Below are 18357 nucleotides of genomic sequence, written 5' to 3'. Positions count from 1 at the left end.
GAGTTCAAAAACTAAGAAAATGGGCAACTTAATTGTAGGGACAAAGTCTGGAGTTGAGTATTATATCCCAGAATTCAATCTGGAAGATCGAATCTCAACAGAAGATTAAGTACATGAGACTAATCTGATGAAACAGCATTCTGTGACTTGACTAAAATATTGCTGCTTTTCTTCTAAGCATTGTTGTCCGGTTTTAAGGATTTTTGTCCTGTCTTGAGCTGTCACTAGGTTCATGTACCTACTATTTGAACAGAATACTAACCTGTTTCTAGTCTTTAAGTTTCAAGGAAATATCCTTACTAGTCAAACTGCTTTTCTTGAAAGCACCATCTGAACTTGCTATTGAAAGTAGTTAGATTACTTATGATATTATGTGATCAACAAAATGTTGGGGGAAAAGGAATCGAAGACAACTGTAGACAGCAGAGATAGTGTAATAAGAGAGTAGGAAAGGGCAGAGGGTCAGACATGGGGTAAAAAACATATATATATATATGAAAGTAGAAATGGAATATTATTGATGATAACATGCATGATTAAACCACTATGCAGTTTATCCTAGATGGGAAACCACATTTAGTATGTTGTAATAATGCTCAGGGAATGAATGTAAATTAATAAAAATAATTTCAGGAGAAAAAAAAACACTAAAACTGTTATCAAATTTTTTTAAAAAAATGCATATTTGATGACCATAGTAAGCTATATAGCCCCAGCTAGGTACTGCTTTATAATATGTTCATTCTACTCAGTAAGGTTTATACCTAAAGTCAGACATGGGTTCAAGTATATGTATATGTCAGCTGCACTTGCTATTGCAAATATTTAGACAAATTAAGTTCATTAGCAAATCAGTTAAATGGGGGGGAAAGGCATAGAAAACAACCTTGGATACCAGAGACAATATGGGAAGAGGGTTGGACAGAGCAGAGGGTGAGGGATTATGAATCAAGGATGCCAAAAAAAAGAAACCATATATATATATATGACATAAGAAATGGAAAATTATTTGTTGATAACATGTATGTTGATGTGTTTGATAGCACCAATATACAGTATATTTTGGATGGAAAATTCATTTTGTATACTGTAATGTATAGTGAATTGATGCAAAAAAATAAATTTAAAGAAAAAAATAGGTAAAAAAAATTTAAAATTCTTAGTCAAATTTTTTAAAATGTACAAAGATTATGTTATAAAAATGCAAAGGCAACTTATAGATGGGGAGAAAATATTGTAATGCACACATGTGACAAAGAACTTGGGTTCAGGCATATAAAGAATATTTTGGTGTTATAATAATAAATATTCTTACTTCCAGAACATACCAGAAAGAAGATAGCTCAATTTAAGAATTTCAATACACTTTAGTTAAGAAACTGATTTGAACAGACACTTCACCAAAGTAGATATGAGTAGGAAATAAGTACATAAAAACATGCTGTTATCAGATGCTTAGTCACTAGGAAAATAAAAAACAAAAAGATATCACTACACATCTGGTAGAATAACTTTAAAGTCTGATGCTAACAAGTGTTGAGGATGTGCTGCAATTGGACCTCTCAATTTTGATGGTGAGAAGACAAACTGTTAGGTCGTTGGAAAATTCATAATGTATTTTTCTATGCAAAAATGTATCATGACTTTTACAACGACCCAATATTAATGCCACTTTGGAAAGTTTTGTAGACTCTCATGAAGTTATAGATGTACTTTCCATACAATTTAGCAGTTTCACTCCTAAGTATTTGCTCCAGTGAAATGAAAACAAATGATCACAGAAAAACCTATAGATATATTCTCATAATGGTTCTATTTGTGATTTTCAAAAATTGGAAACAACCCAAATATCCCTCAATTTGAGAATGAATAAAAGAGTTGCAGTATATGCATGCAGTGGAACACATATTCAGCAATACAAAGAAATAAACTGCCGATACTCATAAAAACACAGAAGGATCTAGATATACTATGCTAAGTGGAAGGAGCCAAAATAAAAACGATGTATACTGTATGATTGCATTTATATAGTATTTGGAAAAGTGGAAATATGAGGACAGAAAACAGATCAGTTGTTGCCTAAGGGTGGGAGGAGAGGTTGACTACAAAGGAGCATGGAGGAATTTTGGGAGATGATAGTCTTTATCTTCATTAAGGTGATACTTGTACAACTGTATACACTTGTCAAACCATGCAGAACTGTATATTAGTAAGGGTGAGTTTTGATGTTTGGTATTCATCTAGGTCCTGACCATTATTCCTATCAGAAAACTAGAAACTGGTGGTGTCTTAGAATCTTTACAATACTTGCATTGTAAATGTGTGTAGTGTCAATTCAGCCAGGTGCATTTTATGTTGTCACCTGCCTTTTGATATCAGTAGAGTCCAATGGCCTAAGCTTTCTGTATGGAATAAAATGTAAAAGATAGTTATATAGAATATTTGGATTCTGTCCATACTCAAATATACATATGATGGGTTTCTGAGAGGGAAAACAAAGTTTAGAAGTATTATCGAGAATCTAGAGCAACGAAGTTCACATTCATTGCTGGTGGAGATGCAAAGTCATTCAGCCACTATGGAAAACAGGTTAGCAACTTCTTATGGTAGGACTATGTTTAACTTTATATCACCACGCATTTCTATTCCTGGGTATTTCTGGGGTGGGGGAAAGAATGACACATGTTCAGCCACTGAAAGATTTGTTGGAATGTTTCAGCGGCTGAAAATCCTCCAACAACCCAGTACTTACAATAAAAAGTAATGAATTACTGGACCAGCCGATGGGTGGTGGTTAAAGTGCTGGACTCCAACAGGGCTGACAGTGGTCCAAGTACCAGACCTGGCATCTTGAAAATCATGCCAGGCATGTGCACATGCATGCCCCAAATCCCAAAATGAAGTTAGAGTCCCATATGTAAATATTCATTGGTGTTTTAAAGGGAAAAGATAGATTACCAATTGCAGGGAAAGACTGAATGGAAAAGTAACATTTGTCATGATTAACAGTGAAAAGATTTTATCAGATAGCATTGTGGGAAGATTATTTTGGTCAAAGGCACTTGTTTTTTGTTTAATTTTTTAATATTATTCATACATTAAAATGTATACATCATTTAGATTGTGAAGAGACTTTACCCAGCATGATATCCACCTCAGTCCAGCCCAGTTGAGACTATTATACACATCCTCGTCAACAGATAATAAACCTTATCTGTGTCCCACAAGTGGCTTACATCTCCATTTTCCCCCAAAATTTCCTTTCCTACACTCTTCCCCTCCCACACTCTCTTTCCACTTTGTCTCTAGTGTCCTTTATAGTTTTTAAAGCTTTTATGCTCTCCAGTCTTTCGGTCTCTACCATAGAGTGCAAACGGTCGGCGTATGTTAAGTGGAGACATACAATATCTCTCTTTCATACCCCAACTTGCTTCACTCAGCAACAAATCTTCCATATTCGTCTACTTTCTATCAAATTCCAGGACTTTGTTGTTTTTTTATGGCTAAATAGCATTCCATGGAGTATATGTGCCATAATTTTTCAACCCGTTCATCTGTTTGTGGACATTTGTGTTGGTTCCATGTCTTAGCAATCATGAATAATGCTGCAGTGAAAATACATGTGCAAGCACTTTTCTGACTGAGTACTCTCCTGTCCTTTGGGTAGATACCCAGGAGTGGAATTGCTGGGTCATATGGTAGTTCTATTTGAAGGTCTTTGAAGAATCACCATATCGTTCTTCACAATGGCTGGACCAATTTACATTCCAACCAACAGTATAGGAGTGTCCCCCTTTCACCACCTCCTCTCCAACACTTATGATTATTTGTTTTTGTTTTTTTTTTTTGACCTTTGCCATTCTGACTGGGGTTAGGTGGTATCTCATTGTGGTTTTGATTTGCATCTCCCTTACAATGAGGGATGTTGAGCATTTTTTCGCATGCTGTTTGGCTGTTCATATGTCTTTCTTAGAAAGTTATCTATTCAGCTCATTTTCCCATCTTTTAATTGGATTATTTTTTTTTCCTGGGTAAGCTGCTTGAGTTTCCTGTGTATTCTGGTTCTCTCCCTTATCTGAGGCACAGTTAACAAAAATTCTCTCCCATTCCAAGAGTTGTTGATTCACATTAATTATGGTGTCCTTTGCTGTGCAGAAACTCCTTAATCTGATGTAACCCACCTGTTTATTTTGGGGATTATTGCCTCTGCTTTGAGGGTCTTGCTTAAGAAGTCTTCGTCTACACAATGTCTCCCAGAGTTTCCCCAGTGTTTTCCATCAGTAGTTTTATAGTTTGCAGTCTTAGGTTTAGATCTTTGATTCACTTTGATTTGATTTTTTATTAATGGTGACAGGAGTTCAGATTCATCTTTCTGCAGGTGGATAGATACCCAGTTTTTCCAGCACCATTTGCTAAAAAGATTTCCCTTTACCCACTGGATTGACTGGTACCCTTTGTCAAAAATGAGTCGGCTCTATGTTTTGGGGTTTATTTCTGGAGTCTCTTCTCTGTTCCATTGGTCTTCTTGTCTGTTTTTGTGCTAATACCATGCTGTTTTGATTATCACAACTTTGTAATATATTTTGGGGTCAGGAAGTGAGATGCCACCTACTCCAGTCTTCTTGCGCAGGATGGCTTTAGCAAAACGGAGTCTTTTATGGTTCCAGACAAATTCTATGATTGCCTTTTCTAGATCTGTGAAGAATGTCTCTTGTAATTTCATAGGGATTGCATTAAACATGTAGATTAATTTGGGTAGGTTTGCCATTTTGATGATATTGATTCTGCCAGTCCAAGAACATGGAATGTCCTTCCACTTTTTAGTGTCCTTTTCAATTTCCTTTCTAAGGTTTTCATAGTTTTCCTTGTAGAGGACTTTGACTTCCTTGGTTGGTCAAAGACAATTGTTAAGGAGGAAAATAATTCCCACTAATGGAAAGGCACAGGCCACAGGTATTATATGTAAGAACATAAGAATGAGAAAATAGGAGATAGAGTTGAAAACACTGTAAAGATAGGTTGGAATCAAATTGTCTATTAATAGAGGAAAAAAATATATATGGTAGCCATTAACTGCATATAGCTATTGAGACCTTGAAATGTGTCTAGTCCAAATGAGATGCATTACACACTAGATTTGTAAGACTTAGTACCAAAAAAAGAATGTAAAACATTTCATTAATTATTTTAATTTGATTACATGTTGAAATAATTATATTTTTAAAATATTGAGTTAAGGGACAGCAGTGGCATGGTGATTAAGGGTGCTGGACTTCTACATGGCTGACCACAATTTGAGTACCAGACCCGGCAGCTTGCTTTCTCACTTTCCTTCTCTCTTTCTCTCTCTCCCTCCCTTCTTCCCTTCCTCCCTCCCTCCTTCCCTCTCTGGTCAAATAAATAAATAAAGTTAAATAAAATCATTTCTTTAAAAATATGGGGTTAAATAAAACACATTATTAAAGAGAAACTTTTGTACTATTTAAATGTGACTATTAGGAAGACATATGTATAGATCATATTCATAACTTATAATAGATTACATTTTTAAAAATAATTACTTATTTGATTTTATTCATTATCATTATTATTTTTTAATTTGACCAGAGAAAGAGAGAGGGAAGGTGAAGAAGCAAGCCACTAGGTATGGGGCTTGAACCGTGGTCAGCCATGTGGGAGTTCAGCGCCTCAACTATCCTGCCACCTGCCAACCCCAATATATTACATTTCTCTTGCAAAGTAGTGGGTGCAGAGAGGTTAAGCAACATACATGAAATCACTCTGCTGCTAAGTGAAAAGCCAGCTTAATGCAGACTTAAGCTTCTCTGGCTTTAGAGCCCATGCCTTTTCCCAATGTACTATGACATATTGTCATGGCACTGTTAAAAGTGGTTGGGCTGGGAATAATGTGATTGGTTGGGGCAGCGCTTTAACAGAAATGGAATAAAGATAAATGAGTGGAAGAGACTTTATTTTCAGATTCTAGTTTTTTTGTTTGTTTGTTTTGGTTGAACATTACTTTTTATCAAGGGTGGGAGGAGGTTAGGAAATTTCATTTAAAGTCAACTTTTCAATTGTGTATTTTGGTAGTATACTGTATGTTAACTACTTCTCAAAATATTTATCATTTCTGTAGATTTGATAATGGGCTGCATTAAAAGTAAAGAAAACAAAAGTCCAGCCATTAAATATAGACCTGAAAACCCTCCAGAGCCAACTACGACAAGTGTTAGCCATTATGGATCAGAACACACTGCAGTGGCACAGCCGTCTTCAACAAAGGGAACATCTAATTTTAGCAGTCTTTCCATAACACCATTTGGAGGATCTTCAGGGGTGACACCTTTTGGAGGAGCATCTTCCTCATTCTCCGTAGTGCCAAGCTCATATCCTACTGGTTTAACAGGTAAGATAGAAATGGCCAGTTATGTTGCCTGTTTAAGAATATGACCTTGGGCAATATATACTTAAGGTTTGTCTGCTGTTAAGGAAAATATCTTCTGAAGGACTTTATAAATAATTACATGAAAATTAAAGTTGAACAAAAATTAGCCTTATGTATACATAGATAGGGTTCCAGGAAATGTGATAATCTGATGGTGATTATATACTGGGCAGTATTATCAATTATTTCATTAACTTGTTATTTAAATAATTATTGTGTACTGGCTATGTGGCAAACACTAGAACTATAAAGATTAAAAAAATATTCCTCCCCCCAAGGATCTTGCATCTTGTCTGGAGGGGCTCTCCAGTTTAAAAGTACTGTTGTGGTTACTTTATAAATTTTAAGTAAATGGCAGTGTAGTAATGACAATGTAATGTTCTGTCAAATAGTGACTTAAAAAAGAAAATCCTGATGATCAGTATTTAAGTGATTTTTTTTTTCTAGAATCAGATAGTAAGTAGAAGAACTCAGATTTAATGTCCTATCCAGAATTCTATTTATTACATTATCATATCCTTTCAGAGAACAAGATGTGATAGACAACCTTACATGAAGACAGAAAATTCTTAAAAAGGTAGATTCAGAAACTTTGTAAAGAAAGAAAATGAGCTCTTTTTTTAAAGGGTCCCCTATCCAGCAAGCTTTAAAGGTAGTGTGAGCTCCAGGTCCTGTGTATAGCAGTTCTGTAAAATCATTAGGGTCTTGGTTTCTTTCATCTTTCTCCTGCAGCTCTTGGAGTGTCCACTTTATCCTTAAGTGTGGCAAAACAGAAGCCATCCCCAGTGAACAATATATCATTATCAACCTCCAGTGGGAGCAGAGAGAGATCTCTTCTATAAACATGAATTACAAATTTGTTTCCTCAGTCTGCCCGCCTCTGGACCAATAACTATAGCCAGAGGACTACCATACACTGATTTATTAGACTTCATTTGGAGAGTTAAGGACATCAAAGAGTCAATTGCAATCTTAATTTCAGCTCCCTAATTCTAAATACTTAAATAATAGTCATGATGGCATTTCTCAGTCATTAGCAAAAGTTTAAATTATTTTCAGGATTATGTTTGGGAAAGATAATTCAAAATGGGTAAAGTCAACATTCGTACTTAGAGGCATACTTTAGTTACCTAAAGCAACTTACATATAGGAAATACACCATTCACAGGTATTCATTTATTAACTCCACAAATATAGGGGTGTGTGTGTGTGTGTGTGTGTGTGTGTGTGTATGTACCAGGTATAGAGAGGTGAGCAAGACAGACAAGGTCTCTACCCTGATGGAGTTTACAGAATAACGAAGGTTGAATAATAATGAATAAGCAAAAACAGAATGATCTTTTTTGGGATCTTGGGCATGCATGCACGCACACTTGCCTGGCATATTTTTTAGGCCACCAAGTCTGAGACTTGAACCATGTAGTTAGCCATGTGGGATCCATCCACCTTAACCACCATACCACTGGCTGGCCCAGGCCTAAGTTATGAACATAAATTTGGGATCTAGCTCTATAGCAGAGCAGTTGAGTGCTGGGTGGAGGAAAGCATCCCACGTAGCTGTTTGCTATTTGAGTCCCAGCCCCCACAGCTTGAGACAGTTGCTGAGCAAGTGCACATGTGTGCTCAGGATCCTGATGGGCTAGAGAGAGGGAGGAACGGGGATTGTGGTTTGGCCATGCCACACTGGGAGATGCTTTCTCTTTCTCTCTCTCTCTCTCTCTCTCTCTCAGTCTCTCTGGTGAATGCATTTCCCCTTTGGCAATAAAAACAAAATAAATTCTAAAGACTGTACTTTTTTTTACTGTTAATAGTTCTTTATTTCTCTTTCGTTGCTCTATCTGTGTTATTTACCTTAGTCTTTTTTTCCCTCTCATAGGTGGTGTTACTATATTTGTGGCCTTATATGATTATGAAGCTAGAACTACAGAAGACCTTTCATTTAAAAAGGGTGAAAGATTTCAAATAATTAACAATACGTAAGTGTTGTGAATATTTGATAAAAGAAAAATATTATTACTTCTAAAATTGTACTCCTGTGGTTCTACCATAAACAGTAGAGATTTAAAAATGAAGAATTATTGAGGTGATATATGCAAGTATATTTTTAAAAATTGTAAAGAGAATTTTAGAATCCTATTAATGTAAGTAGCAGATGACTTAAAGATCTTCTTTTTCCTAAAAGAAAGAAAAAAAAAGGAAAAACATTGAGTAAGGAATCCCTCTACATCTAAACTGATCAAATTAAGTTCCTTTTTCTTTATGTGACTTAGCTGTCTTTTCATTTAGTTGGCCACCATAGAAAATTTGATACTTGTTCTAGAAAATAGAGCCCATTATTTCATACTAGCATCATGACCACTTTGTAACTTGTTAAAACATATACTTGTGGGTTCATTGCTTTCAGTTGTTTCTTCCATCCTTTTCCCCATCTGTTATCAGTTATTGTTCCAGAACATAAAGTATGATCATGTCTCTCTGCTTTAAAATTCTTCAGTAGCTATCAGTGCCATCAAGATAAAAAGGAAACCAATAATAATGGCCATCATTCATTGAGAATTTACCGTATGCTTTCCACCTTTCTCACTTCACTTCTCATCCGTAGTGAATTACTGATAATTTTCTGAGAATGCTGTAGCTTCTCTTCCTTTCCACACCGTCACACATACTATTTCTTTTTTCTGGAATGTGACTTCTCATCTCTCCATTCCCTTTCTATGTCTGGTTAACCCTACCCTTCCTTCAAAATGTATTAGATCGTCTAGAAAGTTATGCTGTGTTTTTCTATGCAAAAATGCATCATGACTTTCCCGACTACCCAGTAGTCATATGTCATTTCTCAAGGATGCATTTCCTTATATTCCTTCTCTCCTTCCTGGACAGTCTCTACCCCATGCTAGATTAAGTGTTCACATAGCATTCTGTATAAACTTTAGTCATAGTTCTCATCACATTTTGAATTATAATTTGCTTCTTGCCTGTCATTCCGTTAGACCAGTGTTTCTAAACCTGAGGCAGAATTGCCCAGGGGACATTTGGCAATGTATTGAGACACTGGTCGTCACAATCAGAGTGCTGCTACTGTCATCTAGTGGGTAGCGGCCAGAGATATTAGTAAACATCCTAAAATGCCTCCCACCACAAATATCCAGCCCAAAGTGTCAATAATGCAAAAGTACAAAACCCTACTCAATACTGTGAGTTCCATGAAGTTAAGAACTGTCTCATTACCTGTTTCCATTACACTCTGTTGTAAGGTCTGTCTCTTTATAGGATACTCAGTAAATGTTTGAGGGGACCAGTGAATATTTAGCAGGTTCATATACAAGAGTTTTCAGTTTGTCTGTCTGAAAGTACTGAATATACTCTAGGACACCACAAACCCAGTGTATGGATATGTACTCCCCCACCCCCGTTTTTGCTATAGGGCACATGGACTTTCCTGAGAGAAGTGAAAAAATCACATCCTTAAGGGAGGTGGCCCCACCACAGTCCCTTCTCCTCTATTCTCCTCTCAAGATTTTAGGCACACATGCCTATGCTCCCAGCATCATTTTAAAGTCGCCGAGTCCAGGACCCAAAACAAGCAGTCAGCCTTGTGGGATCCAGCACCTTAACTTCCATGCTACCTGCTGGAGCTGAGTGTGTAAATATTTTCAAATTACCTAAGGATTTTCCATTTCACTTTCTAGAGAGCAAATTCATCTCAAACATTAATAAAATTTTACATTAGTACATTTCAGTGCTTATCTCTGGTAAAGCAAAAAGTACATTTAATCTTTAGTTACAGACCTCATATATAGCTTCCTTAATAATAACCAATAATATTTGCTCTTTTCACATTAATCTTGTAAAAGTCAAGTTTTCTGTATTACAAATCACATACAGTTTTCATATGTTCTAAATTATAATTTCTCCTTAGTCTTATTGAGGTATTTATGGATGACATTTTTATGAAAATATGTTCTAGAAATTTCAGTTTTCATCATCCATTGTTGTCTGGCTACATGAATGCTAGAATGATGTGATTTTTTTCCCCTAAAATGACTAAAAGAGAACATTACAATTTTAATGTATTTAAGAAAGAAAAGCATTGGGCCAGCCAGATGGCATGGTGGTTAAGGCACCTGGGTCCCACATGGCCAACTGTATGGTGGCTTAAAGAATCTTTGTGTTCACGCGTACCCAAAATCCTCAGAGGACAGTGGAGGAGAAAGGATTACAGCATGGCCATCCCATCAGGGGATGTTTTCTCACCTCTCTTCTTGTGTCTCCAGTGAGTGCACGTACCCTATAGCAATTTTTTAAAAAAGAAAGAAAAAGCATTTGGGAACAAAAATAAAGAACGGACTACGGATACATGTTACAACATAAATGAACTTTGAAAAAATTTAAGCAAAACGAAAGAACCTAGTCACAAAAGACCACATATATTGTGATTCCATTTATATTAAATGCCCATAATAGGCATATCCATAGAAAGAGAAGCAGATTAATGGTTGCCTGTGTTGAATAGGGTAAATTGGGGAGGGAAGACTACCAATTGGCACATTGTTTCTTTTGAGTAATGAAAATGTTCTAAAATTGATTGTGGTAATGGTTGCATAACTTTGTATTAAAAGCTACTAAATTGTACATCTCAAATGGGAGAAATTTATGGTATGTAAATTATATCTTAATAAAGCTGTTAAAAAATTCAGTTGAAACTGAGTAATTTAAAATACTTAATTACTTAATTCAATATAGCTTAATGTCTTAGGTTGAAAGAACTGTGTAAAAAAGAGGTCTTGTAACTAAAATGAAACTGCAGTGTTTTCAGTTTCTGTTTATTTTTGTTGGAGAAGTATATTATTGTGTTTTTGCATAGTCTTATTCCCTTATTTCAGGTCACCTACTTTTTAATATTATTTTTTAAGTTTAATTCTTGATCAGATGAATGCATAAATAAAAGGAAGTAATACCCCTTGTCTACTTTAGATACCAGATGCAGCACTGTATGGTATCTTGATCAATAGTCTACATTGTGGTGATTATTGTTTTATGTGTTACAGGGAAGGAGACTGGTGGGAAGCAAGATCAATCGCTACAGGAAAGAATGGTTACATCCCTAGCAATTATGTAGCGCCTGCAGATTCCATTCAGGCAGAAGAGTATGGCACTACTTCATATTTTATTAATTATTTTGATTTTAAAAATGTTTTAATGCACATCCTACTTAGCCACAACTTTACACACTCACAATTCCGTACCAGTCTTAATACAGCTAATGTATTATATTAATAGATGCTACTTGAAAATTAATAATTAATGTCATAGTATCCATTTCTAGTAGGACCTCATAGAAGACTCTGTGTCAGTCAGACTACGCTATGCCTGGTCTTCATTACTTTTCTACTCTTAAAAAAAATACATGAACTTATATGCACACACACACACACATATGTATACACACACAAATACACACACACCCTTTAAATATTCTGCAGACTCTGTCACTTCAACAGTTTACTCGCATGGCCCAGCTGCAGTGGCTCAGGCAATAGAGCATCACCGCATGATGTTGGGACCATATAGAAGGCCTGGCCTGGGTTTAGATCCCGGACCCATTTGGACAGGCCAAGTGCACTGATGCAGTCTTATGCTCCTCGCTAACTGGGAGGCTGTGGTAGAAGATTGCAGCAACAAGATCCTGTCAAAAAAACTAAAAATCTTCCTTTCTCTCTGGTTCTCTCTCCCTTCCCCCATCTCCTTCCATACTTGCTTTTTCTCTCTCATAAAAAAATGACCTTCAGTTAGTCTTTTATCAATGTAACTTCTTAGTTTAGGTACTTGCATTATAATTATAAAGGAGAGTATCATGTTTACAACTTCATCAATTCGGGAAACACACACACGTACACACGCACACATACATATAGAGAAAGTATGATGAAGCAAAATCTTAACAGTTGGGAAACCTGATTGTATGCTATGTGGAAGTTCTATGCATTATTCTTGAAACTTTTTAAAAGTTGAAGTTCACTTTCACTGGCAGCCTGCTTTTAGGCCAAACTGGTTTACCTGGGATTCCTAAATGCTACTTCATTTTCATTTTATAATACTTAACATAGTGCCTTGCAGATAGTAGATGCTCTATCAATATTTGTTTGCTTTTTATTAATGATACATAATTTGTTCCAATAACAATCTGTTCTACCATAGTGCTTGTTACTTTCTGTTTTATTCTTTTGATCCAGTATTCTGTGAGTTCTTCCACAATAGAGACTGTCATTTTTATTCACAAACTTTGTTAAATTAAACCCACCCATATTTAGAGTTACTGATAATATGGGTCTTACTATATCCGTATTATATACTTGTATCATACTACATTAAGATTATCACAGTTACTAGAAAACCACTTTATTTTTCTTACTGTAGCCTTTTTCCTTTAAATTTTATTTTCTTCCAAGAGTGAGACAGACAGAGCAAGAGAACAAGCATCCCCAGCAGGGTCTTAATGCTGTGATCCACCCCCAGCCTCAGCCAGCTCCACCTCACATGTCTGCTTGGAGTACTCAGGGAGGTCTTTGGACACAAACCTGAAATCTTCTCGTGTTGGTCAGCCTCCCAGAGTGTCACCATCCAGCCCCTTCCTCTAGTCTCAATATTTCCACCATCACTGACAAAAAGGATCTGTTATTTCCTGCCTTGCCTTCTCCGTTTACTCTTCCTTTGACAGCCAGATAGTTTTAAGAGGCATAGCAGTCAATGTATGAAAATACTATGACAGAGTATATTCTAACCATAATATTTATAATATAGCCCTACTTAATAAGTACAAATCTTTCATTTTACTGTATTTTAAGCTATGTTGTACAGCTGCTCTTTGTTATCCTCCCTATCTCACTCCATTCTTTATTGATACTATTGGGTGGTTGGAAAAGTCATGACTCATTTAACGTAGAAAAACAGAACAATACATCATGACTTTTCTGACCCAAAAGTATGTAATTTTTCTGACATTCAAACCTTCCAACTCAAAACACTTAATTTTTTTCCAGATGGTATTTTGGAAAAATGGGAAGAAAAGATGCTGAACGATTACTTCTTAATCCTGGGAATCAACGAGGTATTTTCTTAGTAAGAGAGAGTGAAACTACTAAAGGTGTGTCTCTTGTTATATTAATATAAGAATTTCCTTGAGCAATATTTTGAGAAAAATATAGTAAAAGTATTTATATCCCCCCCCCCAAAGGTGCTTACTCCCTCTCTATTCGTGATTGGGATGAGGTAAGGGGTGACAATGTGAAACACTACAAAATAAGGAAACTTGACAATGGCGGCTACTATATCACAACCAGAGCGCAATTTGAAACTCTGCAGAAATTGGTGAAACATTACACAGGTAACTGAATGTTTTAAGAGTAAAACTTATTTTCTCATGTTCTATATTATCAAAACAAAAGTTTTATATTCCTATCTCTTAAGATTTAACAGACTTCCTTGTACACAATTATCTGCCCAATAAATATCTGTTGTTATTAGTTTTAAAATGAGGAACAGGTAATAATACTTAGTATATGAATTGGGTTCATAGATAATATGCTGAAATCAGACTATCATCATGTGAGTCCTTAGATCTTACGGTCATAGTGTTTGCATTGGAGTTCTAGTTCATAGCATATAAATACTAAGATTGTGAAAATAAATGAAAAAACTCATAAAAGCAAATATTTTATTTATGGGCACTTACTAAGTAGGTAAAACTAATAATGCCTAATTCAAAAAGCCATGTCACATGGCCTGTTGGATTACCCTCTCCTACACGGGCTAGATTGTGTAAGATTCTTTAAAGAATAAATCCAATGAAATATGGTCTGCTGATGAATTTTTCTTATCCTATAAAATTAACTATAGCAGCTGTAGACTTGTCTTTCAAGGATCTCTGAAAGATACTCAGTGTTAGAGTCTTCTGTCTCAAAATTTTCATTACTGATTTGATGTATTAATGCACCTGAAAATCTTTAAATGATTAATACTAGGGGAGAGGATGTTTCCATGGTAATTTCTTCTTCAATGACAACTAGCTACAAACTCGAGTCTATTAAGTCAACCAGCAATCTTGACATTGATCAAACATGTTATCAAGCAGTGGCATCACTTGTAATTTCTCTTGTCTGACTGAATTTATGTGGTTACTTGATGAGAACAAGAGGCAATGCGTCTCATCAATACTAACAAAGATTTTATAAGCAGGATTCGTAAGGCAAGCCATTATGAATCGAATTCCTTGCTTCTCTGGCTTCCTTATTTAAAAGTCAATACCTTAAATTAATATTGTCCTTGATTTTTTGGTATGCCTCAAATTCTCTTTTGATCATTGGGCTTTAAAGCTGAACTTTCGAGGCAGACCAACTTGATTTTGACTCCCATCTTCATCACTTACTCACTGTGGGACCTTCAGAATATTGCATAAATCTTCTAAGCCTCATTTATATGAGTTATTTATAAAGTGCTGAATTAGCACAATCATGGAACATCAATATTCAATAAATAATAACTTTAAAGTATATTTAACAAAATATTTTACTTCTTAACTATTCTTTTGCTTCTTGTAGACACCTCCCTTTTTTGTGTTTGTGTTTTTAGAGTAAAACTGATAGGTCATTATGTTTTTATTTTTATAGTTTAAACTTCTTAAAATATTAACATCATATTATATACCCTACTTTTTATAAATAATTCATTTTATTGTGCCATTTATTAATTTATCTAGAACATGCTGATGGTTTATGCCACAAGTTAACAACTGTATGTCCAACTGTGAAACCCCAGACTCAAGGTCTAGCAAAAGATGCTTGGGAAATCCCTCGAGAATCTTTGCGACTGGAAGTTAAATTAGGACAAGGATGTTTTGGTGAAGTGTGGATGGGTAAGTAGCCTGAACCACGTTTTTATTGCAGTTGTTTACACATATATTAAATTGCTACAATGATAAAATATGTTTAGACATTTAAAGAAACTGTTGTTTAAGTTTGATCTAAAGTCCCTTAAATATAGATGAAAATAGTAAAGTGTATTGTTTCTCTAGGAACGTGGAATGGAACCACAAAAGTAGCGATCAAAACACTAAAACCAGGTACAATGATGCCAGAAGCTTTTCTTCAAGAAGCTCAGATAATGAAAAAATTAAGACACGATAAGCTTGTTCCACTATATGCTGTTGTTTCTGAAGAGCCAATTTACATTGTCACTGAATTTATGTCAAAAGGTTTGTATATATATATTTGTGTCTCTTAGCGTATTCATGTTGCTAAATTTTTTGTAAAAACAAGTCTTTGGGGACCAGCATATGGCATAATCATTGTCACAGGACTCTATAAGTCAACTGTAGATTGAGTCCTGGACCTGGCTATTTAAAACTCATATTGGACGTGTGCACATGCATGCATGCCCAAAATCCTGAGAGGAGAATGGAGGAAAAGGGATTGAGGCATGACCATCTGCCCCAGGGAGTGATCTCTTACTTTCTGTCTCTGTCTCTCTGTCTCTGTGTCTCTCCAGCAAGTGTATATGCCCTATGCCAAAAAAAATTCTCAAGAAACAAAATCTTTCTATTTTCATGCTTATTGACTTTTATTATAGACGTGTTTTCTAATTTCAGAATTTTGTGTAGACATTTGAAAAGAAGAAATTAATTCTTGTTTTTAATAGGATAGGGATTTGTCCCAGTTACTCCAGAGGATAGTATAAAGTTTAAAAGGAAAATTAGATAGGTTGAATTTATTTTAAAAAGTAAGCTTGACTAAAGGAAATGGAATAGCTGGGAAAGTGGAAAATAAAAAAGAAAGTATGCAAATCAAATTAAAACAATAAAATCAGAAAGATACATCTTTAGTACTTAAGCAAATAAACAAGATAAAGGAAATTCGCTCTACTTCATTTTAATATAAACATTATTCCCATATTCAGGACTCCTAGAAAATGTTTTTTTCCTGCTACTGTCAGTTGAAATTCTCAATTGTCCCAATCCAGATTGCAGGATGGGAGAGGGCTATTTAGGACCAGGACAGAGAAAAGGGAAGGTTGATGCTCTCCTGTCATCTTTCCTATGCTGGTGATGTTTTTAAAGGAACCAGTAAGTCGCAAATATCCCAACGGGCCCATTCTTACCCACTTTGAATTTGATCTACTTTTTCATTTTACTTTTTGAATTGATAGTCTGTATTAGTCACTGTTTGTGTCATCCACATCAGTGTCTGTCCTCATCGATGATGTAGTTCCATCTAGTGGTGACAGGAACAACTACAAGCTACTCATTTGCTGTAGGAAAATGAGTTGTAGGGATTGAAACCAAAAGTTAAGAACTAACAGCTTATTCATTGATAGCCAAACTTTACTTGAAGATGCACAGCACATGGGCACTCTTTGAAAGGACTTTCTACTGCAGATAACTGTCAAATATGCCATTTCAAAAAGTGCTTTGGATGAACTAGAAGAGGAATGAAGAGGCAAGGAGGAAGTTCGAATCTAGCTATTAGTAGCATAAGAAATATAATGGAAACACAGCCAAGATAGCTGAGGCACTAGGTGACACAGTGGCTCCTTGTCAAAAAAGGGAAGGAGATGGCAGGAAGACAGGCAGTGGGGCAAGGGCATCAAAAAGTCCATGGAAAAATACATATTAAGAAAAATTACACATAGATTTCAATTTTTTTGCAATAAAATAAACTTGCACTTAAACCACATTTTTTCCATGAACTTTTTTTTTTTTTGGTGGGGGGGAGATTTTTGCTATAGGGTACGTGTGCTCCCGAGAGAGACAGAGAGATAGCAAGAACCCCCCCCCCCCATGGGGGGGGGCCACGCCGCAATCCCTTCTCCGTTCTTCTCTCCGACTCTTGGGCACTCACGCACATGCGCCTGGTGTGAGTTTAAGCCACCAGGTCTGGGACTCAAACCACAGTCAGCTACGTGGGAGTTCAGCGACATAGCCATTACGCTAACTGCTGGTCCTAACTTTTTGAAATCTTGTAGAGACAAGGCTAATGGTTCATTTACTCTGCACATTGACTTTAAGAACTATTTAATTGGGGACCAGTTGATGGCAGGTATAGTGGTTACATCACTGGCCTCCCACATGGCTGATCATGTTCTGTCTGCTGTTCTGGACAGATGGGCCTTCTTGTTGCCCCTTGGTTCTATGATTTTACGTTACTTCCTTTACCTTGAATTCAGTCTATCTCTTGACCAGCCCACTAGCTATATACTTCCCTGATGCAGTATCTAGTTCATAGTCATGCACTGCATGTAGTTGTCATTTCTCTTTAGTCTCCTTTAATCTGAAGCCATTCCTCTTCCTTTGTCTTTCATAGCATTGTTACTTTTGGAGAAAATAGTCTAGTTTTATGTTTTACAAAACGTGCATTAATTTAGGTTTATCTGATGTTGTCTCTTGATTAATTCAAATACATAGTATTCTTTTACCTAGTAACAGAGAAGTAACAACTAAATTTTTCCTTCCTACCCTCTCTCTTTGCTATTATTCATAGTCCTTTATTGTTCAGTATCTTTTGCTAAAATCAAGAGAAGTTGGTCAGGCCAACACTTCTACAGCAGCTCATTTAGCTACCTATATTTAGCTTTAATTACACCAAGATATTCCCAGTTGTCTGAATTCTTGATTCAAATTGACTTTTAAAAAATTAGTTATCTGGGGACCAGCAGTTAGCATAATGGCTATGTCGCTGGACTCTCATGTAGTTGACTGTGGTTTGAGTCCTGGACCTGGCGACCTAAACGCACGCCGGGCGCATGTGCGTGCATGCCCAAGATCCCGAAAGGAGAATGGAGGAGAAGGGATTGTGGCGTAGCCATTCCCCCCGGAGATGATTTCTCACTTTCTGTCTCTCTCTGTCTTTCTGGCAAGTGCA

At 36.0% G+C, this 18357-nt stretch overlaps 1 protein-coding gene across 3 annotated transcripts in view; it reads left to right on the top strand.

Moving 5' to 3' along the window:
- Nucleotides 1-18357, top strand: part of YES1 (YES proto-oncogene 1, Src family tyrosine kinase) — an 82335-nt gene that overhangs the window by 53739 nt on the left and 10239 nt on the right. For all 3 annotated transcript variants that reach the window (XM_006151611.3, XM_006151612.3, XM_006151610.3), the window contains exons 2-8: nucleotides 6137-6406; nucleotides 8322-8421; nucleotides 11494-11592; nucleotides 13486-13589; nucleotides 13680-13829; nucleotides 15201-15356; nucleotides 15516-15695. In XM_006151611.3, coding sequence (XP_006151673.1) covers nucleotides 6145-6406; nucleotides 8322-8421; nucleotides 11494-11592; nucleotides 13486-13589; nucleotides 13680-13829; nucleotides 15201-15356; nucleotides 15516-15695 — 1051 coding nt within the window. In that variant the 5' untranslated portion in view covers nucleotides 6137-6144. The remainder of the gene's footprint in view (nucleotides 1-6136; nucleotides 6407-8321; nucleotides 8422-11493; nucleotides 11593-13485; nucleotides 13590-13679; nucleotides 13830-15200; nucleotides 15357-15515; nucleotides 15696-18357) is intronic.

Source organism: Tupaia chinensis, unplaced genomic scaffold (genome assembly GCF_000334495.1).
Source record: "Tupaia chinensis unplaced genomic scaffold, TupChi_1.0 Scaffold000320_2, whole genome shotgun sequence".
Lineage (NCBI taxonomy): Eukaryota > Metazoa > Chordata > Mammalia > Scandentia > Tupaiidae > Tupaia > Tupaia belangeri.
This window is presented reverse-complemented; position numbering and strand designations above follow the sequence as displayed.